General features: G+C 40.9%; 1 protein-coding gene across 6 annotated transcripts in view; it reads right to left on the minus strand.

The window, feature by feature from the left end:
* LOC128660571 (triple functional domain protein) overlaps positions 1-23,578 on the minus strand; it is a 763,036-nt gene that overhangs the window by 354,620 nt on the left and 384,838 nt on the right. For all 6 annotated transcript variants that reach the window (XM_053714497.1, XM_053714496.1, XM_053714493.1 and 3 more), the window contains exon 10: positions 459-581. In XM_053714497.1, the coding sequence (XP_053570472.1) occupies positions 459-581 (123 nt within the window). The remainder of the gene's footprint in view (positions 1-458; positions 582-23,578) is intronic.

Consider the following 23,578-nt stretch of genomic DNA (forward strand, 5'->3'; position numbering starts at 1 on the left):
TGCAAAAAAACAAAACAAAAACCCCCCACAGTTAAGACCTGAAATACCAAGCAAACCTAAAATGACAGACATGGCAAATCCCAGAAGTTAATTCCAACCTAGTGTAGGCCTCGTCAGTGAGGTGTAATTGAGTCCCTCTGGGCATAATGAACAACTGGTTCACATCTGGTTTCCTGCCATCACCTTTAGGGTGACTTCACCAAAGATCATAACTTACATGAACAAAAAGAGACAAGTGCTCAACCAGTTATCAGGCTAACACAGGGTAAAATGCACTCTCTTTCTTCAGAACAAAGAAAAGGTTAGAGACTCTATCTCTCTAATTAACTGAGAAAAGCACACAGTACATCCACATCTACAAAATCATAAAAGTAAGGCGGACACTGGGAGATAACGGATGATTTTCAGGTCTCTTTAGCCTGATGGTTCAGGTACAGATATTTAAACAAGTTTCTTACCTGAGCAACTTCTTCAAAGTCTTCATGACGCTTCTGCAAAGCTCGAGCTCTGTGCAAGGACTTGCCTACCCCAGTGTGTTTACTCAGAAATGCTTCACCGTGATTCTCAATCCAGTCTAACACCTACAATAAAATGAAAATATTTATTTAAACCATTTTTTACTACACTTAGTAGGTTAGAATAAATTGCACCAAACATCATTATCTGCTACAAATGCATACTTTTTTGTGTCTTTCCTCTGATACACTATTTCATACTATTACAAAATATGGACATCTGATTCTCCTTACAGAGAAGGCACTTAGTTGATGAGATCATATAATTCACATAAAAGATTGTGTATTCTGACCAGTGGCATATTTAGGTTTTATGCTGCCCTAGGCATTCAAAATTGTGCTGCCCCCCCATCCTCAGGTTGTAACATGTTCTTTTGTTTTCATGGTATTTCCAGAGTAAATGTCAACCAGGGCTTGCAAACACTCAGGTAGGTTGAATTTGCACATATGCACACAGTAAAAAGTAATAATATATATATAATTTTATATATATATATAAAATTAAACAGACTCAAAAAGTGCTGCCCCCTCAATCTGCCGTCCTAGGCAAGTGCCTTGTTTGCCTAGGCCAAAATACGCTCCTTATTCTGACTAAGCCTTCTGAGCACAAACTCTGTCCTTATAATACTGAGAGACAGGATATATATATATATACACACTCACATACATACACTAAAAATTCTTGTGACATAAAAGTCCCTATCTATTGCAGTTCACTAATATTAAAGGGACAGTCTACACCTAAAACAGCGTTACCCCATAGTTACGATCTCATGATTACAATTCTATTGATACCCTGGATCCCTATTTTCGTGTATCCGCTTACCCACTTTTTCAGAAAAATAGTTTTTATTCCTTGATTCAAACATGGCCGTTTAACTCCTCCCATTAGCTTCTCCTCCTGTCTTCTCGAGTCCTGATCTTCCCCTATAACACTCGTGCACGGACTGAACAGTGACCTCATTAGACCCTAAAACGCATGCGCAATTATCCACAGTTCAAAACCGGAAGTCGGTATTTGTTATCTCTGCACACACAGAGGGGTCGATCTGATAAAAATCGTCGCCCGCAAAAGCCGGCGACGCCAATATTTACGCTGGTTTGGTATCACATATACAGCGTAACCTAGAAGTTACGCCCGTATATTTCTGCCGTCGCCCGTAGTTTTTTGGGCCATAGGCAGGTATACCAAACCAGCGCAGTTTGGTATCCAATATGCAGCGTAAGGACTTACGTGGCGAAAATGGAGAAATCTTACTCCATTTTCACCTCGCCACAAAAAGCAGCCGTAAGAAGCCTTACGCTGACTATTGGAGCCCCGTAACTCCCTAAACTAACTAGAAAAGAAACCTAACACCTAACGCATGCGCAATGTCTATCTACCTGTCACCCGCGATCTGCTAAATAAAACCTAACACCTAACGCATGCGCAATGTCTATCTACCTGTCAACTGCGATCCCCCCCCCCCGAAATCCCTAATAAAGTTATTAACCCCTAAAACCGCCGCTCCCGGACCCCGCCGCCATCTACATAAACTAACCCCCTACTGTGAGCCCCTAAAACCGCCGCCATCTACCTTATCTATCGCCTAATGTGAACCCCTAAAACCGCCGCCATCTACCTTATCTATCCTCTAATCTGACCCCTTACACCGCCGCCACCTATATAAAAATTATTAACCCCTAATCTAATCCCCCTATACCGCCGGCAGCTATATTAATATTATTAACCCCTAATGTAAGCCCCTTACACCGCCGCCATCTCTATTAAAATGATTAACCCCTAATTTAATCTACCTACCCCGCCGCCAGCTATATTATCTATATTAACCCTAAGTATATTATAGTTAATATAGGTATTACATTATATATATTAACTATATTAACCCTAATTATATTAGGGTTAATATAGTTAATATAGTTACTATAGTATTTATATTAACTATATTAACTCTATCTAACCCTAACACCCCTAACTAAATTTATATTAAATTAATCTAATTCATATTATAAACTAAAATATTCCTATTTAAATCTAAATACTTACCTATAAAATAAACCCTAAGATAGCTACAATATAATTAATAATTACATTGTAGCTATGTTAGGGTTAATATTTATTTTACAGGTAAATTGTTAATTATTTTAACTAGGTATAATAGCTATTAAATAGTTATTAACTATTTAATATCTACCTAGTTAAAATAATTACCCAATTACCTGTAAAATAAATCCTAACCTAAGTTACAAATACACCTACACTATCAATAAATTAAATAAACTACAAATATCTATCTAAAAATACAATTAACCCTTTAAGGACACAGCTTTCAGTTTGCTCAATGGTTTTATGACGGAAAAAATCCGTCATATGTCCTTAAGAGGTTAAATAAACTAAACTAAATTAAAAAACAAACAAACACTAAATTACAAAAAATAAAAAAAAGATTACAAGATTTTTAAGCTAATTACACCTATTCTAAGCCCCCTAATAAAATAATAAAGCCCCCCAAAATAAAAAAAATTCCCTGCCCTATTCTTAATTAAAAAAAGTTCAAAGCTCTTTACCTTACCAGCCCTTAAAAGGGCCTTTTGTGGGGGCATGCCCCAAAGAATTCAGCTCTTTTGCATTTAAAAACATATACAATACCCCCCCCATTACAACCCACCACCCACATACCCCTATTCTAAACCCACCCAAACCCCCCTTAAAAAAGCCTAACACTACCCCCCTGAAGATCTCCCTACCTTGTCTTCACCACACCGGGCCGAACTCCTAATCCGATCCGGGCGATGTCTTGCTCCAAGCGGCAAAGAAGAATTCTTCCTCTGGCGATGTCTTCCTCCAAGCGGCAAAGAAGAATTCTTCCTCCGGCGACGTCTTCCTCCAAGCGGCAGCAAAGTCTTCTTCCTTCCGGCAACATCTTCCATGAAGCGGCATCTTCAATCTTCTTTCTTCGCTCCTCCACCGCGGAGCATCCATCCCGGCCGACGACTGAACGAGGAATGAGGTACCTTTAAATGACGTCATCCAAGATGGCGTCCGCCGAATTCCGATTGGCTGATAGGATTCTATCAGCCAATCGGAATTAAGTTAGAAAATCTGATTGGCTGATTGAATCAGCCAATCAGATTCAAGTTCAATCCGATTGGCTCATTGGTTCAGCCAATCGGATTGAACTTGAATCTGATTGGCTGATTCAATCAGCCAATCAGATTTTTCTAACTTAATTCCGATTGGCTGATAGAATCCTATCAGCCAATCGGAATTCGGCGGACGCCATCTTGGATGACGTCATTTAAAGGTACCTCATTCCTCGTTCAGTCGTCGGCCGGGATGGATGCTCCGCGGTGGCGGAGCGAAGAAAGAAGATTGAAGATGCCGCTTCATGGAAGATGTTGCCGGAAGGAAGAAGACTTTGCTGCCGCTTGGAGGAAGACGTCGCCGGGAGGAAGAATTCTTCTTTGCCGCTTGGAGGAAGACATCGCCGGGAGGAAGAATTCTTCTTTGCCGCTTGGAGCAAGACATCTCCCGGATCGGATGAGGAGTTCGGCCCAGTGTGGTGAAGACAAGGTAGGGAGATCTTCAGGGGGGTAGTGTTAGGCTTTTTTAAGGGGGGTTTGGGTGGGTTTAGAATAGGGGTATGTGGGTGGTGGGTTGTAATGGGGGGGGTATTGTATATGTTTTTAAATGCAAAAGAGCTGAATTCTTTGGGGCATGCCCCCACAAAAGGCCCTTTTAAGGGCTGGTAAGGTAAAGAGCTTTGAACTTTTTTTAATTTAGAATAGGGCAGGTAATTTTTTTTATTTTGGGGGGCTTTATTATTTTATTAGGGGGCTTAGAATAGGTGTAATTAGCTTAAAAATCTTGTAATCTTTTTTTTATTTTTTGTAATTTAGTGTTTGTTTGTTTTTGTAATTTAGTTTAGTTTATTTAATTGTATTTTTAGATAGATATTTGTAGTTTATTTAATTTATTGATAGTGTAGGTGTATTTGTAACTTAGGTTAGGATTTATTTTACAGGTAATTGGGTAATTATTTTAACTAGGTAGATATTAAATAGTTAATAACTATTTAATAGCTATTATACCTAGTTAAAATAATTAACAATTTACCTGTAAAATAAATATTAACCCTAACATAGCTACAATGTAATTATTAATTATATTGTAGCTATCTTAGGGTTTATTTTATAGGTAAGTATTTAGATTTAAATAGGAATATTTTAGTTTATAATATGAATTAGATTAATTTAATATAAATTTAGTTAGGGGTGTTAGGGTTAGATAGAGTTAATATAGTTAATATAAATACTATAGTAACTATATTAACCCTAATATAATTAGGGTTAATATAGTTAATATATATAATGTAATACCTATATTAACTATAATATACTTAGGGTTAATATAGATAATATAGCTGGCGGCGGGGTAGGTAGATTAAATTAGGGGTTAATAATTTTAATAGAGATGGCGGCGGTGTAAGGGGCTTACATTAGGGGTTAATAATTTTAATAGAGATGGCGGCGGTGTTAGGGGCTCGCTTTAGGGGGTTATAGATTTAATATAGCTAACGGCGGGGTACGGGAGCGGCGGTTTAGGGGTTAATAACTTTTTGTATTGTTAGGCTAGTGAGGGGGGATAGCGGATAGAGGGTTAGACGTGTCGGGCTATGTTTAGGAGGCGTGTTAGACAGTGCGGGTGATTTAGACTTTAGTCAGGTTTTATAGGCGCCGGCAGTTTCTAACGTGGCGCAAGTCACTGGCGACTCCAAAAATCTGTACTTACGCAGATTTCTGGACATCGCTGGTTTGTGAGACTTGCGCCACTTTAGCAAGTGACGGCGCCGCATATTGGATAGCTCGAGTTGCGAGCTGAAACTGCGGGCGACGCGGGTTCCCTCGCTTGCGCCGCAAACTGCGATCTATATCGGATCGCGCCCAGAATGGGTAACTTACAATAAATAAACACTGGTACTTCTGTGAATTCATAGCGTTAAAAACATAGATCGAAACTTTGGTTCCGGATACTTGGTTCCCAGTTAAGTTGCGCATGCGCGAAGCAATGAATGCGCGATACAGTTTTTTAATCGGTGATCAGTTTTTTATTGGACGATGCAAACTAAGAGAGTGGGTGACGTATTGAGTGGGCGGATCGGAGCAGCCATTTCTAACAGTGAGAATATAACTTTTCCGAGAGAATAACTCTGGATGTGTAAAAGTCTCGATATGGTTGCAGGGGTGAGCAAACAAAATCGGAACTTTATCTAATGGATGGGTTAACATTGTTTTAGGTGTAGACTGTCCCTTTAACACTACTATGCATGTTGCCACTGTGCAAAACTTTTGTTTCCAACTGTAACAGAAAACAAACCATTTGAACCAAAAAAGGTTCTTACGTTTTTAATTCAAGACAAATCTGGTAATGAGCATAACCCATAATGAAACACGTTACATTTTTTTTGAAAATACAAGATCTAAACATATCTCTTTATCAGTGATTAAAAATTATATATATATTCGAGAACTTTACAGAGGGGACGCAATGGCAAAATGTGCTATAATAAGTTATATCTTATACTGTATAGGCTTAATAGCCTTTATAAGTGTCTAAATGACAACGTGGTGCAGACCCTTAAATAAAATGTTACATGAAGTGGCTCAGAGAGTGAGCCTCAGGATTATAATCCTGATATAAAGACAGGGGATTCAGCACTCTTAAGAAAAAGCACACTCAATACATTCTTAGTTTCAAAAGCAAGTTTTAATGGTGGGACGGCATAACTCCCCACATCCTGGAAATACAAACACAAACCAGAAAATAATAATCGCAAATGCAACAATGATTGCAAGTAAGTATAGATAGTAAACCCTGCAATCACAATAGTGGGCCTGACCGGTCAGGTGTGCATGCTACTGCAAAATTGAATGTTAATAAGCAGTTTAATATAGTACAACTATCACAGGGTGGACAATTTCCGTAACTCTTTTAGAGGATAAACATGCAAGCTATTATGGCATAAAAATTAGCGGATCCTCGCCAGTCCCCTCAGTCTAACTACACCCGGCTGCTCACAGCACCCCTTTTCAGGGGTATAGATGCTGGGCAGGTTTAATAATGGGATCTAAGTAGACTGAAAAGGGAAGCCAGCGGATCTATATCAATTCTCAGAGAATATAATCCTAACAAAATGCAAGCATAGGACTTAGTATGTACTGACAGCAATGTTACACAATTCCCATAAATTAAAGACAAAATGTGATGTCAAGCATGTTAGTATCAAGCATAGTCCAAGATAAGCGTTAGAGCAAAATCATCAGGCAGGCAAGGTTGTCAGTAAGCCAATATACTGAATAAAATGCAGAATGTAATCCAGCTTATAGTAGTGTGCTTATGCCCGAATGTAAGATGTAACATGTTCATGGGAAGTTATTAGTAAGCAGCAAGCATATTCTAGAAAAAGTCCAGTAATACTGTCATTCATCAATCCCAGTCCAACATGCAGGCATATATTAGTCAGGAATAATAGGACTAATATATGCCTGCATGTTGGACTGGGATTGATGAATGACAGTATTACTGGACTTTTTCTAGAATATGCTTGCTGCTTACTAATAACTTCCCATGAACATGTTACATCTTACATTCGGGCATAAGCACACTACTATAAGCTGGATTACATTCTGCATTTTATTCAGTATATTGGCTTACTGACAACCTTGCCTGCCTGATGATTTTGCTCTAACGCTTATCTTGGACTATGCTTGATACTAACATGCTTGACATCACATTTTGTCTTTAATTTATGGGAATTGTGTAACATTGCTGTCAGTACATACTAAGTCCTATGCTTGCATTTTGTTAGGATTATATTCTCTGAGAATTGATATAGATCCGCTGGCTTCCCTTTTCAGTCTACTTAGATCCCATTATTAAACCTGCCCAGCATCTATACCCCTGAAAAGGGGTGCTGTGAGCAGCCGGGTGTAGTTAGACTGAGGGGACTGGCGAGGATCCGCTAATTTTTATGCCATAATAGCTTGCATGTTTATCCTCTAAAAGAGTTACGGAAATTGTCCACCCTGTGATAGTTGTACTATATTAAACTGCTTATTAACATTCAATTTTGCAGTAGCATGCACACCTGACCGGTCAGGCCCACTATTGTGATTGCAGGGTTTACTATTTATACTTACTTGCAATCATTGTTGCATTTGCGATTATTATTTTCTGGTTTGTGTTTGTATTTCCAGGATGTGGGGAGTTATGCCGTCCCACCATTAAAACTTGCTTTTGAAACTAAGAATGTATTGAGTGTGCTTTTTCTTAAAAGTGCTGAATCCCCTGTCTTTATATCAGGATTATAATCCTGAGGCTCACTCTCTGAGCCACTTCATGTAATATATATATATATATATATATATATATACACACGCACACACACACATATAAACATTGTTTATTTTATTATTTTATTTTTTACTAACAGAAAAAAGGAAAAATTAAGATGTAGAGAGTGAAAAAGAGAAGCGAAGAGGGAGGCAGAAAGAAAAGAGACACACAGGGAGAGTGCAAGAATAAACCAGTTAAAATTCTCTCTTATCCCATGCTACAATATCATGTTTAATTGAAGGACGGTTGATTTGTATCCACTGTGACCTTACTTTTGTTCCCTTGATATAAGAGTCTACTGTAATGTGACATGGTGTATGCGAGTTGCATATTTAGCTAATGGCTGTGCAGGTAAAGCGGATCACAGCTCAGAAAAGAACAGAATGTATAAATGAGAACACACAATCTTTTGTCTAAAAAGGACGCATCTAGAAAAAAGAAGAAGCTATTTCATCTCCAGAATGACGCATTGTTAAGTCTCTATTCATTCAGTTAAAAAAAAAAAATACATTATTACAGAAAAATTTACAAAAAATTATAAGAATGCTCAACTAGTCAACAAATGTAAAAGTCACAGGAAACAATATTAAAGAGAATGCATTCCTGCCTCTGGCAAATACAATGTGACATTCTCTCCTTAAGATCAAATATGTTGCATTCCAATCAAAGTAAAGCTGTAAAATTTCCTTTAACAAATATTTTTTTCCTGTAGTGTTTCTCACAGAGACACTGCGATGTGAGTGCAGGTGTCACAAGATTATATATATATATATATATATATATATATATATATATATATATATATCAGCAAAATCAAAGAAAGCACTCACTGGTCTTCAGATAACTTATCCAAATGAAATTTATTAGTGACGTTTTGGGACAAATAGCGTCCCTTCCTCTGACCAACAGAAACTACAAACAAACTAATAAAGGCCTGTTAAACCCTCCCCTAGAGAGGCCACCAATGAATGGAGGCCGTGTGCAAACACCTCAGGACTGTACCAATCGACAGAAAAATGTGCTATTAGAATAAATACCTAATGTTAAATATGAAACTCGTGTAGCAAGTGTATATCAATCATAAATATATGTTTAAGTGAACAATAGTGTATCAAACTTTAAGTGTATAAAAAATTACATATGTATCCCTCACATATGGTCCATAAAAATATATCCCTGGCGTAGTGGGAGCCCACAAATGGAACATTCCAACTTCAGGAGACACACGCCCCCATGGGAATAAATAATGCACAACCGGTATTGGATCTGAACGATCAAATTAATAAAACAATCACCTAAATCAATATAAATAAAACAAAACAAATGTGAAGCAAATACATCCCTAGTCTGCGGCGCAAAACTGTCTCTATCACGGCCAAGATCTATTTATGCTTGCATGATCTGACAGTTCACAGAGCCGATCGCAGTGAAGTTCAGCCACTCCTACCTAACTCTCATTGATTGGGTGCCAAAATAACAACAAACCCCTGATAGGCTCACAGCGGTAGTGGGAGTGGGCAAATAAACTCACCCTGTTGATCGCAGTGACAGATAACCTATAGCACATAAATACTGTGCAAGCATACTAGTGTCCCCTCCATACCGTAAATAACTAAAAAGTGCCCACCGTTTCAGCCACAGCAGTACAGATAAAAGTATACACCTAGTCCAAAGAAATTCATAAAGAAAGAGACCGCTATCTGCATGATTGGGCCGATCGCAATAACACTTAGCTACATCCACTCACATCTGACTCCAGATTTTCCAGCGAAGTAACCAGGGACATTAGAATGTCTCAATCACCGTGATAACCTATCTGCGCTTGTATGATCTGACAGTATGCAGAGCCGGTCACAGTGAAGTTCAGCCACACCCCCCAACATTCCATTGATTGGCGACTAAACAACAAGAAGCCACTGATAGGCTCACAGCTGTGATGGGAGTGCACTAGTGAGCTCTCCATGCATATCGCAATAACACATAACAAAATAAAGACCCATCAGATCCGTGTGTGCTCATGTATATTCACCCAAGTCAGCTATGTATATAGTACAGCTTGTTTATTGTATCACACAAAGTATGGGCGGACATCACAAACTAATGGCATCTCAATGCAATAGAACACAAAATTATCCAGTTTAATGTGTCAACTGTTTCTGCCACATCAGCCACAACTGCAAAGATAAATGTACTAATAATAAACAAAAAGCCTATCAAAGATTAAATGAAAATAAAATAAAAAGGAGCTGCATCACCACTATTTACATATTAATATCATAGGGTATTCATGACATGATTAGACTGACACCCAGTCACACCTACTTCTATCTGATTGGAATAAAACCAACTACTGATAGGCTTAAACAATCCTAAAAAAAAAAATTTTTAAACAACCAATGCCCATCTATCTCTGAAAGACCATAGGGCGACATGTGTGCTACAATGTTCCCCAAAATCATAAATCTAATATTTAAATCATCCAATCTATAAGTAGCACCGTGTCTCCACTCACACGTTGCTGTAGGCATCATAGACCTACATATCACTACCTACATATCACTGTCATTGATAGCGTTCAATCATAATGTGCAAAACCAAACAAAATAAAATATAAATAAAAATAAAACTATTATTGTGCTATTGCATAGCATATACCAATCGAACAGGAGGTACCCACCTCAATCCACAGGATCACAACACCATACTTTCTATCAATACTGTATCAATACCGAACAACGAGGGCATAATATCCATCGTAAACAATTTAGATAGCCCTCAATCATGAAAACTCACCAACACACCATAGGGGCTCAACCACCGCCTGGCGAAAATAGAGTCAGGACAAGATAAGCAAATAGTTATTGTGAAATAGTGATGTGTGCACACAAAACAACAATATAATAATAAACATAGATCATCATATAAAATGTTTTGTTTTATTTATATTGATTTAGGTGATTGTTTTATTAATTTGATCGTTCAGATCCAATACCGGTTGTGCATTATTTATTCCCATGGGGGCGTGTGTCTCCTGAAGTTGGAATGTTCCATTTGTGGGCTCCCACTACGCCAGGGATATATTTTTATGGACCATATGTGAGGGATACATATGTAATTTTTTATACACTTAAAGTTTGATACACTATTGTTCACTTAAACATATATTTATGATTGATATACACTTGCTACACGAGTTTCATATTTAACATTAGGTATTTATTCTAATAGCACATTTTTCTGTCGATTGGTACAGTCCTGAGGTGTTTGCACACAGCCTCCATTCATTGGTGGCCTCTCTAGGGGAGGGTTTAACAGGCCTTTATTAGTTTGTTTGTTTGTAGTTTCTGTTGGTCAGAGGAAGGGACGCTATTTGTCCCGAAACGTCACTAATAAATTTCATTTGGATAAGTTATCTGAAGACCAGTGAGTGCTTTCTTTGATTTTGCTGATTAATTTTCCTACAGAGCACCCTGGCAGCTGATGGTATTTGGTGAGAGTGCATATACCCCTTCTTGTTTTTGGCTATATATATATATATACACACACAGTACACTGTATATATACATACACACACGCACATACATACTGTATTTATGTATATAAATAATTGGTTAGTTTGGTTTCCTCTCCAAGGAAAAACATTTATTTTTAAAAGTGTTTCTAAAACCTTGCTGCAAGGTGTACTTAAAAGGGACGGAAAAGTCAAAATTAAACATTCAGATACAGAATGCAATTTAAAAAAACTTTTACTTATATGACCAAATTTGCTTTGTTTTCCTTCTATCCTTTGTGGAAGCGTAGGCTCAGGAGCAGCAATGCACTGCTGGGAGATAGCTAAACACACCTGGTGAGCGAATGACAAGAGGCATACGTGCAGCCACCAAGCGCCAGCAAGTTTCCAGCAGTGAGTCGGTGCTCCCAAGGCTAACTAGGAATATTTCTCAACAATGGATACCAAGAGAACAAAGTAAATGTGATAACAGAAGTAATTTGTAAAGTAGTTTAAAACTGCATGCTCTATCTGAATCATTAAAATTTAAAGTGATGGTAAACGTTTCCCTTTATAAAACAGACCCAGAATGTTAGTAGATGGAGTTTAATTCATCGGTTGTAATGAAGATGCACTATAAGTTACTTTTTAATATGGATATGAAATTCAAATACCCTTTGCTCTATCCTTGAGGCACTTTTGTTGTAGCTAAAGCGCTGATCAGACCACAATTCAAACCTTTCACTCAAAGAAAAAAAGGACGTTTGAAGTAGGCAGCAGAGCATTTCAATTTCATATCTATATTAAAGATAAGTCACAGCGCCTCTTCATTACAACTGATGAATTAAATTCCATCTAAAATATCACTAACATTCCAGATCTGGTTTTATAAAGAGGAGACTTCACCATCATTTTAAAGTTGACTTTAAATTATAGGTGGGGGGGTCCCACTTTTTATTTTGGGGTTAAATTGGGCATTTCATAGTATATTTTAATAAGCATAGGCCAGAAAGAGCTTTCCAATAACGCTTATTAGACCCTACAGTACATACAAGACATTCCTGTTTAATTATCACATATAAGGGCCAGAGTCCCTAATATATTCATTTTAATTGGTTCAAAAAATAAACTACTACAAAATATTCTCTCAGTTTCTGTAGTGGGCTGCAGAAGCATTATGTGGCTCTGTGCATTATTCTTGACTGTGCAGTGGGCTTTTTAGGGCTTTGGCTATGTTATGGGTTCACTGGCTGCATTTTGGGGTTCACTCAATACTTCTAAAGTGCAAAAAGGGGGGGCACATGGCTGAATTAATTGATTGTGTACTTTTCCATATTTGTAGAAGTGTAGTAAATTCACACAGTAATTTATATCATTAGCACTTTAAGATCCTCAAGCCTATGCCGCAGCCTAAGGATCAAATAACAGTTAGATTTGTAGGATTACTGTAGGTGAGAGCATCTGATTGGTAGGTTGGTACGCAGGGTTAAAAAGCTTCTGACTATTTCACTTTTGTTCTAGTTCAGAGATAGCCTTCAATATACAGAGTGAGAAAATACATAGAGAGATCAATGGAAAAACTTAAATTATGCTTACCTGATAATTTTCTTTTCTTCATTGCTTTTGGGGAATTCAGAACCTGGCCACCAGGAGGAGGCAAAGACACCCCAGCCAAAGACTTAAAGGGACACTCAGGTCAAATTAAATTTTCATGATTCAGATACAGCATGTAATTTTAAACAACTTTCCAATTTACTTCCATTAAAAAAAAAATTGCACAGTCTTTTATATTTACACTTTTTGAGTCACCAGCTCCTACTGAGCATGTGCAAGAATTCACTAAAACGGAATTTAATGTTTACCTGATAAATTTCTTTCTCCTACGGTGTATCCGGTCCACGGCTTCATCCTTACTTGTGGGATATTCTCATTCCCTACAGGAAGTGGCAAAGAGAACACACAGCAGAGCTGTCCATATAGCTCCCCTCAGGCTCCGCCCCCCCCCAGTCATTCGACCGACGGTTAGGAGAAAAAGAAGAACCATAGGGTGCAGTGGTGACTGTAGCTTGGAAAATTAAATTTAAACCTGACCAAATGCCAGGGTGGGCCGTGGACTGGATACACCGTAGGAGAAAGAAATTTATCAGGTAAACATAAATTCCGTTTTCTCCTACATTGGTGTATCCGGTCTACGGCTTCATCCTTACTTGTGGGAACCAATACCAAAGCTTTAGGACACGGATGAAGGGAGGGAACAAGTCAGGTAACCTAAACGGAAGGCACCACTGCTTGTAAAACCTTTCTCCCAAAAATAGCCTCCGAAGAAGCAAAAGTATCGAATTTGTAAAATTTGGTGAATGTATGCAGTGAAGACCAAGTCACTGCCTTACAAATCTGTTCAACAGAAGCCTCATTCTTGAAAGCCCATGTGGAAGCCACAGCTCTGGTGGAATGAGCTGTAATTCGTTCAGGAGGCTGCTGTCCAACAGTCCCATAAGCCAATCTGACGATGCTTTTCAGCCAGAAGGAAAGAGAGGTAGCAGTCGCTTTCTGACCTCTCCTCTTACCAGAATAGACAACAAACAAGGATGATGTTTGTCTGAAATCTTTAGTCGCTTGTAAATAGAATTTTAAAGCACGAACCACATCAAGGTTGTGTAACAGTCGTTCCTTCTTAGAAGCTGGATTAGGGCACAGAGAAGGAACAATGATTTCCTGGTTAATATTCTTATTAGAAACCACTTTTGGAAGAAAACCAGGTTTGGTACGCAAAACAACTTTATCTGCATGGAACACCAGATAAGGTGAATTACACTGCAAAGCAGACAATTCAGAAACTCTTCTAGCAGAAGAAATAGCTACCAAAAACAAAACCTTCCAAGATAGTAACTTAATATCTATGGAGTGTAGAGGTTCAAACGGAACCCCTTGAAGAACAGAAAGAATTAAATTTAGACTCCATGGAGGAGCCACAGGTCTGTAGACAGGCTTGATTCTGACTAAAGCCTGTACAAACGCCTGAACATCTGGCACGGCTGCCAGGCGCTTGTGTAACAAAACAGACAGAGCAGATATCTGTCCTTTTAAGGAACTAGCTGATATACCTTTCTCCAATCCTTCTTGGAGAAAAGATAGTATCCTTGGAAACCTAATCTTACTCCATGAGTAACCCTTGGATTCGCACCAGCAAAGATATTTCCGCCATATCTTATGGTACATTTTCCTTGTGACAGGCTTTCTAGCCTGGATCAGAGTATCTATAACTGATTCCGAAAACCCACGCTTAACTAGAATCATAGAAACATAGATATTGACGGCAGATAAGAGCCATAGGCCCAGCAAGTCTGCACGACCTTACCTAACAGTATAAACTTATCTAGTTCGTAGGATAGCCTTATGCTTGTCCCATGCATTTTTAAAGTCCCCCACAGTGTTTGTTGCATTCAATCTCCAAGCAGTCAGTTGCAGAGAAACTAGGTTTGGATGTTCGAATGGACCTTGAATTAGAAGGTCCTGCCTCAAAGGTAGCTTCCATGGTGGAACCGATGACATGTTCACCAAGTCCGCATACCAAGTCCTGCGTGGCCACGCAGGAGCTATCAGGATTACCGAAGCCTTCTCCTGTTTGATCCTGGCTACTAGCCGGGGGAGAAGAGGAAACAGTGGAAAGACATAAGCTAGATTGAACGACCAAGGCGCTATTAAGACATCTACCAATGTCGCCTTGGGATCCCTGGACCTGGACCCGTAACGTGGAACTTTGGAGTTCTGACGTGACACCATCAGATCCAGATCTGGAATGCCCCATAGTTGGGTTAACTGGGCAAAAACCTCCGGGTGAAGTTCCCACTCCCCCGGATGGAAAGTCTGACGACTCAGGAAATCTGCTTCCCAGTTGTCCACTCCTGGGATGTGAATTGCTGATAGATGGCAGGAGTGATCCTCTGCCCATTTGATGACCTTGGATACCTCCCTCATCGCCAGGGAACTCTTTGTTCCCCCCTGATGATTGATGTACGCAACAGTCGTCAAGTTGTCCGACTGAAAACTGATGAATTTGGCCTCCGCTAGTTGAGGCCATGCCTGGAGCGCATTGAATATCGCTCTCAATTCCAAAATGTTTGTCGGTCGTGACAATGATCCACTCCGGTCTGCGGAAACTCATTCCCTGAGACAGGTGATCCAGAGACAACCACCAGAGGATTGAGTCTCTGGTCTTCTGGTCCATTTGAATCTGGGGAGACAAATCTGCATAATCCCCATTCCACTGTTTGAGCATGCACAGTTGCAATGGTCTTAAATGAATTCGAGCAAATGGAACCACGTCCATTGCTGCAACCATGAGTCCTATTACCTCCAAGCACTGAGCTATGGAGGGTTGAGGAATGGATTGAAGAACTCGACAAGTGTTCAGAAGTTTTAACTTCCTGGCCTCTGTTAGAAAGATCTTCATTTCTACTGAATCTATTATTGTTCCCAGGAAGGGAACCCTTGTGAACGGAGACAGAGAACTTTTTTCTATCTTCACCTTCCACCCGTGGGACCTTAGAAAGGCTAGAACAATGTCTGTATGAGCCTTTGCTTTGTGAAAGGACGACGCTTGTATTAGAATGTTGTCTAGGTAAGGTGCTACTGCAATGCCCCTTGGCCTTAGCACCGCTAGAAGAGACCCTAGCACCTTTGTGAAAATTCTGGGAGCAGTGGCCAATCCGAAGGGAAGAGCCACAAACTGGTAATGCTTGTCCAGAAAAGCGAACCTCAGGAATTGATGGTGATCTTCGTGGATAGGAATATGCAGGTACGCATCTTTTAAGTCCACGGTAGTCATATATTGACCCTCCTGGATCATTGGTAAGATTGTCCGAATGGTTTCCATCTTGAATGATGTAACTCTGAGGAATTTGTTTAGGATCTTTAAATCCAGAATTGGCCTGAAAGTTCCTTCCTTTTTGGGAACTACAAACAGGTTTGAGTAAAATCCCAGTCCTTGTTCTACTGTTGGAACTGGGCGTATCACTCCCATTTTTAAGAGGTCTTCTACGCAATGTAAGAATGCCTGTCTCTTTATCTGGTCTAAAGATAAGCGAGACATGTGGAACCTTCCCCTTGGAGGAAGGTCCTTGAATTCTAGAAGATACCCCTGAGAGACAATTTCTAGTGCCCAGGGGTCCGGAACATCTCTCGCCCAGGCCTGAGCAAAGAGAGAAAGTCTACCCCTACTAGATCCGGTCCCGGATTGGGGACTACCCCTTCATGCTGTCTTGGTAGCAGCAGCAGGCTTTTTGGCCTGTTTACCCTTGTTCCAGCCTTGCTTTGGTTTCCATGCCGGTTTGGGCTGGGGTGCGTTACCCTCTTGCCAAGTGGCTGTAGAGGTAGAAGCCAGTCCGTTCCTGAAATTGCGAAAGGAACGAAAATTAGACTTGTTTTTAGCTTTGAAAGGTCTATCCTGTGGGAGAGCATGGCCCTTTCCCCCAGTGATATCTGAAATAATTTCTTTCAACTCTGGCCCAAATAGGGTCTTACCCTTGAAAGGAATATTAAGCAATTTTGTTTTGGACGACACATCCGCCGACCACGATTTTAGCCAAAGTGCTCTACGTGCTACTATTGCGAAGCCGGAATTTTTCGCCGCTAATTTAGCTAACTGCATAGCGGCATCTGTAATGAAAGAATTAGCCAACTTGAGGGCGTGAATTCTATCCATGACTTCATCATAAGAAGTTTCCTTCTGGAGGGAATTCTCTAATTCCTCAAACCAAAAAGCAGCTGCAGTGGTTACAGGAATAATGCAAAAAATTGGTTGTAGAAGAAAACCTTGTTGAACAAAAATTTTCTTAAGTAAACCTTCTAATTTTTTATCCATCGGATCTTTGAAAGCGCAACTGTCTTCTATTGGTATAGTCGTGCGCTTAGCTAGCGTTGAAACTGCCCCCTCTACCTTAGGGACCGTCTGCCATGCATCCCTTCTAGTGTCAACAATTGGGAACATTTTCTTAAATATAGGAGGGGGAACAAAGGGTACACCTGGCTTCTCCCACTCCTTAGTCACGATATCCGCCACCCTCTTAGGTATTGGAAATGCATCAGTGTGTACTGGGACTTCTAAGAATTTGTCCATTTTACACAATTTGTCAGGGATCACCAAAGGATCACAATCATCAAGTGTAGCTAGGACCTCCTTAAGTAGGGTGCAGAGGTGTTCTAGCTTAAATTTAAATGCTATGGCATCAGGCTCTGCCTGCTGAGAAACTTTCCCTGTGTCAGAAATTTCTCCCTCAGACAGGCCCTCCCTCACCGCCAAGTCAGATTGATGTGAGGGCACTACAGATAAATTATCCTCTGCGTCAGGCTTGCTCATTTTCTGTGTTTAAAACTGAGCAATCACGCTTCCTAGGAAAAGCTGGCAGTTTAGATAAAAATTCTGAAAGAGAATTATCCATTACTGTCGCTAACTGTTGCATAGTAATCACAATTGGTGCGCTAGATGTACTGTGCAAAGCTTGCGTGGGCATAGCTGGTATTGACACAGAAGGAGAGGATAGCGAGCTATCTTCACTATCTTCAGCTAAAGAATCATCTTGGGCTATATTTTTAAGTGCGATTGTATGGTCCTTAAGCTGCTTGGACGCTATGGCACACTTCACACATACATTTAATGGGGGAACCACCTTGGACTTTGAGCATACAGAACATAGGCTATCTGAAGGTTCAGACATGTTTGACAGACATCAACAGAACTTCAATGCAATAAAAATTATTTTTGACAAAAACGTTACTGTCTCTTTAAATAATAAAAGTGCACACTTTATTACTGAAACATTAAAAAAACCATCAAATAAACATCCGATTTTAATGAAATGTTCACCACAGTGTTTTAATACTTTGAAAAGATTGCACACAAGTTTTCAGACCAATTAACCCCTCAATGCCCAAACCGGAGCTAATAACAGTTATTAACCGGTTAACACAGTACAGTCCTCTGCCACAGCTTCCTCTGTGGCCTTTACCTTCCTTAGGGATTATTTTGGTAGCAAATAAACCTCTCTGGAGTCCTTTTCTGAGCCTCTGGACTCCCCACGTGAAGCTGCATGAACTGCCTAGTCAATAAACACTGCGCAATTGAGGCGCGAAAATGAGGCCTCCTCCCTCTTCATTCCAGAGTGGAGGGGCCTTTCTGACTAGATTAGGTGTCTAACTAAGTGCCAGACGCAAATTAAACCCCAAAAGTGTTTTAAAGTTTGAAAAAACACCTTATTTATAGCCAAAAACATGCTAAAAAGCAATCAATTAAGCCCACAATTAGTGTCAACCAGCATAGAGCCCTTAATATAAGCCATCAATTTTATACTGAGTCTAAGAAAAATGGCTTACCTATCCCAGAGGGAATTTCTGACAGTCTTCTAGCATTACATGGTCTTGTTAGAAAAATGACTGATCATACCTGAAGCAGTTAAGCCTGCAAACAGCCATGTATTTTAGTTACTGGTGCTAAAATCATATTCCTCTTAGCAGAAATCTTCATCACTTTCTGCTGCAGAGTAAATAGTACAAGCCGGCACTATTTTAAAATAAACTCTTGATAGAAGAAATAAAAAACTACAACTAACACCACATACTCTTTACCACCCCCGTGGAGATGCTACTAGTTAGAGCGGCAAAGAGAATGACTGGGGGGGGCGGAGCCTGAGGGGAGCTACATGGACAGCTCTGCTGTGTGTTCTCTTTGCCACTTCCTGTAGGGAATGAGAATATCCCACAAGGATGAAGCCGTGGACCGGATACACCAATGTAGGAGAAATATACGTATATGCATTTGTGATTGGCTGATTGCTATCACATGGTACAGGGGGAGTGGAAATAGACATAACTTTGAAATTTGTTAGAAAAAAATCTACTACTTATTTGAAATTCAGAGTATATGCTTTTTGTATTGTCTTTTTATCATGTATTTGTTAATTATGCAAATCTACTGTGTTTACTGGTCCTTTAAACACCTTCCCCACTTCCCTCATCCCCCAGTCATTCTGCTGAGGGAACAAGGAACAGTAGAAGAAATATCAGGGTGAAAAGGTGCCAGAAGAACAAAAATACAGACGCCCCACAGAAAAAATATGGACGGGGAGCTGTGGACTCTTTCCATCTGAAGAATAGAAAATTATCAGGTAAGCATAATTTAAGTTTTTCTTCATAAATGGAAAGAGTCCACAGCTGCATTCATTACTTTTGGGAAAACAATACCCAAGCTATAGAGGACACTGAATGCAAAAACGGTAGGGCACAAGTGGCGGCCCATTCTGAGGGCACCAGGCCTGAAAACCCCTACCCAACAAAATCCTGCTTCGTCCAAAGCCGAGAACTTTGAAAAAAAGGAAAAATCCCAAGGACACAGACCCACAGATAGTCCACAATCCTTGCTAGAGACAGCAGTCGGTCTTGAAACACCACACCCCTTATTAAAGAAAGGGAACAAGCTACTGTATTCTTCCACAAAGAAGAAAAGACATGGAGAAAACATGACTGTACTTGAAAAGTGCAGCTAATCCCCCTTAAGGGACTCAAGGCGCTGCTCATCTTATCAACCTTGAAAGGAGAAAAGGCTGAGTAGATCGCCAGGGATCAAACTTGCAACCCTCGGTTTGCTACAGTGTAGAGTAGCCACAGTGCATTAGTATGCTGAGCTAGCTGTCCAGCTAGCAAAAGGAACCCCAGAAAAAAAACCTAAAAAGGGCACAACGAGTCCTAAATAAAAACACAGAGCAAAAAAAACCTGAGAAACCTGGTCAGGCTATCAGAGACCCAACCAGTCTCATAGAAAAAAGGTGAGGCAACGCCCAGACCCCAGAAATACAGAAACCATGGGATAAGGCCGGGAGTCTGAAACAGAGAGAGGATCTTAACCTAACATAGTGCAACCACACTCTAAAAAGCAACTGAAGACGAAGGTACCCAAGTCACAAAAAGGTAGCTCAGAATATCGAAATATTCAGAAACGAAACCTCGTGCAGCAAGCTCAGATAGGTCTGACGAACACCTGAAGCAAAAATACTGCACGCTGCAGTCATCTAAAAATGGCCCTGAAACTTAAATACTTGCAGGGCAAATAGAAAGCAGCTGAAGATAGGATCCTTCAGATTGCTAAGAATCCACTAACTAGTGAATAACGTCGCAGACTATATAAGAGCCGCCAGTCCTTCCCACAAACTTGAACGTGGAGAAAGAAGAAACCTCAAAGAGGCTTATCGTACCTCGAATGCTCCGAGGACGAATTTGCAGAGCAACAGATCTCAGATCCTGCTCCAACACCGGACCACCATAAGCCCCAGGGAATGGCAAGAAAACGGTGGACTCACCCACCCCAACAGATCTTGGGTGCCAACCCAATCCGCTCCTCCAAAATAAGGCACTCCCAAGGAGAACCCCCTAGGACCTGGAACAGAGAAAAGTGCAATAGATCCGTAGGAAGACCTGTCACAACCCTCTTAGACAGTCTCTACGTAGAGAGATCAATTTCCAACAGGTGGAACAGAGCCCACAGAGCAGCAGACGCTACCCCTTTCAGAAATAAGCCACCTGATCCAACCTCCTACACACAGGGCAGGACAATGACCCTCCAGAGAGAGGAAACTCCAGCTCATAAGGAAGATAAACTATCCCCTCAAAAGAGAAGGGCACAGATAAGAACAGCGTACATGTCCACAAGACATGAAACCATAGTATGATCAAAACACTGACCGAATGAAAAAATCATCCAGACACCACTGTTGACCCAACATAGAAAAAAACTCCCCATGAAGAGGAGCACACTCCGTCCGAAGGACAAGTCAGGCCTTAAAGTTTATAACCAGTACCCGAAGGTGGATGTGAACTCTGGCCTTCCTGCTTGCAAGCCCAATGAGCTAGCCCCTATGTCGTAACATGGGGTCCCTGAAAAAAATGGGTTGTTCCGAACCATTCCACAGGATCATAAGTCTCCAGACATCCAAGAAGGATCCAAGACAAGAACCCTGGACCCAGAATCGTCCTAGGGAACACAAGATACCTCGTCTGAAGCAATCAGACCTCACAGGGGATGAAAACCGGGGAACCCGGAGAACGGGTACAGGACACACTCGTAATTCCCAGCCCAAAGGGAAGAGAACACCCTTAGCAGGAGGTCAACATCCCCCCAAATTTCTCTAGAGCCCAAAGGCCCCAAGGGCAACACTAAGGGAAATGAGAACGAGAACAGAGTCACCCAAAGGCGAGAGAATAAAAGAAAGGCTAGTCTCCATAATTCTTTCAGATTAATGTTCCACACCCAAGAGAGAAGAATGCAAAGCATCCCGAAACCAGACAGAAAAACATCCCCTAAGCAAAAAGCTTGGAAAAATAGACAACACCTCCTATCGCCCCTGATATGGAGACGACTAACTCCCGAAGGAAGACAGAGCCTCACGGCCTTCACTTCCTAATTAAGCGGCCAAAGCCACCAGAAAAACCGGACGAAGTCCAGAAAGTCTCGATCGAAAGGAAGAGAACCTCTAAAAGGAACAAGTCCTAAAAATACACTTCCAAAAGAGACCATGAACGGCAAAACCATAAGAACGGCAGTATGAAGGACCTAAATCCTCCAAACCTCCAACCCACAATGGGAAGAAACACTCTAATTCCCAGAAAAATCGGAAACGACTGAGCATGTCGCCGCGGATCTTAACGGAGTCCCAGCCCACTAGATTGAAAGGCGAATGAGAACTGAACCAATCCCCCATGCCCCTAAGCAAACCACGGACCATCAAGTCCTCTCAGGATGCTAGTTGAAGCTTGTAAAATAAAACAAGTAAACAACAAAAATCATACTGTGATCACTAGACGCCTTCACCAGACCAACTGGACATAAAAAGGCGCCACGTGTCTGAACTAGGCCTCAAAGACAGAAGGATTTTTACCCAGTCAGGATCAGCCTGAAATCAAGGGCCCCAGCACTGTCAAAGCCACATAGATTCTCCCCCGAGATGGAGGGATAAAGAACAGTCAAACAGCATAGGACTATGAACTGGAAAAGGATACACAAATAACAAAGACTAAAAAGATTACTTCATCCCCTTATGTCGATGCATACAAGCCAGTCGAAGATTAAGACTGAGAATCCCCAGACCCTTTAAGAGTGGGATCCTCCAGCAACGCCAAAAACGTGCCTCAGTAGGACACAAAGGCACGCCAGTCTATAATGAAAGGCGCAACATACCTCCGCCGGGACAAAAGAAAACACCGGCCCCCGAGGCCTCAGGGGCAGTCGCTCCCCCGCAGGGCTGAACTGGACCAGGCGATCCCACGCCTGACAAGTCTCAGTTAACAGAACACGGACAATATCGTGAGCACACTCCAGGGAGGTGTGGATGCACCAGCGCCAAAGATATGGCCATGCGGAACAGTGTCGTAACCTCCGGTGGGAACAGGCCACACTCCATAGAAGGTTAAGTAGCATTTGGGTTACCTGCATGCGTAGTAAGAGTTGGTGTTAGGGAATTTGCCTCGTGGGAAATAGAATCCCCAGAGGCGGATGGCTCAGTGGGCACCTGATTCCCCGATCCCAAGAAAGAGAGTACTCTAAAACGGCATTCGGAACATAACTGATGGGCATGTATCACCTGGGCCAATTCATATTCTTCGCAAGAAGTAAAGTCTGAATCAGAGACATCCATCTCCAAAAAATCAGAATAATGGACCAATAAGAAAAATCTAAACGGCACCTTACAGCCCCGATGGCTGGGGCACTCACCACTTTCAGGGAACCAGACACCAGCGGACCAGGATTTCTCTGTCACCTCACGGAGGCGGCCACGCCCGGTCACAAGGTAAACCGTGCAGTCCATGCAAAAGCGTGCCCGACTGTAAAGGCTGCATCACTAGACATAGGCCGTTATGTTCCAAAATAGTATGAGCCGAAGCAACACTACACAGTAGCACACAGAATCACATAAACATGATTATAAACCCCCCCCCTGTTCAATAACCCCCCTCAGGAGATATTAACCCTTGATTCCTAGATTTATCAAAAGGAATAGTCTGGACACAGTCTCACCCTCTTAGCCTCTCAAATTAGACTGATATCTCCCCACTCAGTCAAAAAAGGAAGTAAATAGATATGGTTTTATGAGCGGCGCTAATTAGACAGCTGAGGGAATTAACTTGTTAATA

The sequence above is a fragment of the Bombina bombina genome, chromosome 5 (assembly GCF_027579735.1).
Source record: "Bombina bombina isolate aBomBom1 chromosome 5, aBomBom1.pri, whole genome shotgun sequence".
Taxonomy (NCBI): Eukaryota; Metazoa; Chordata; class Amphibia; order Anura; family Bombinatoridae; genus Bombina; species Bombina bombina.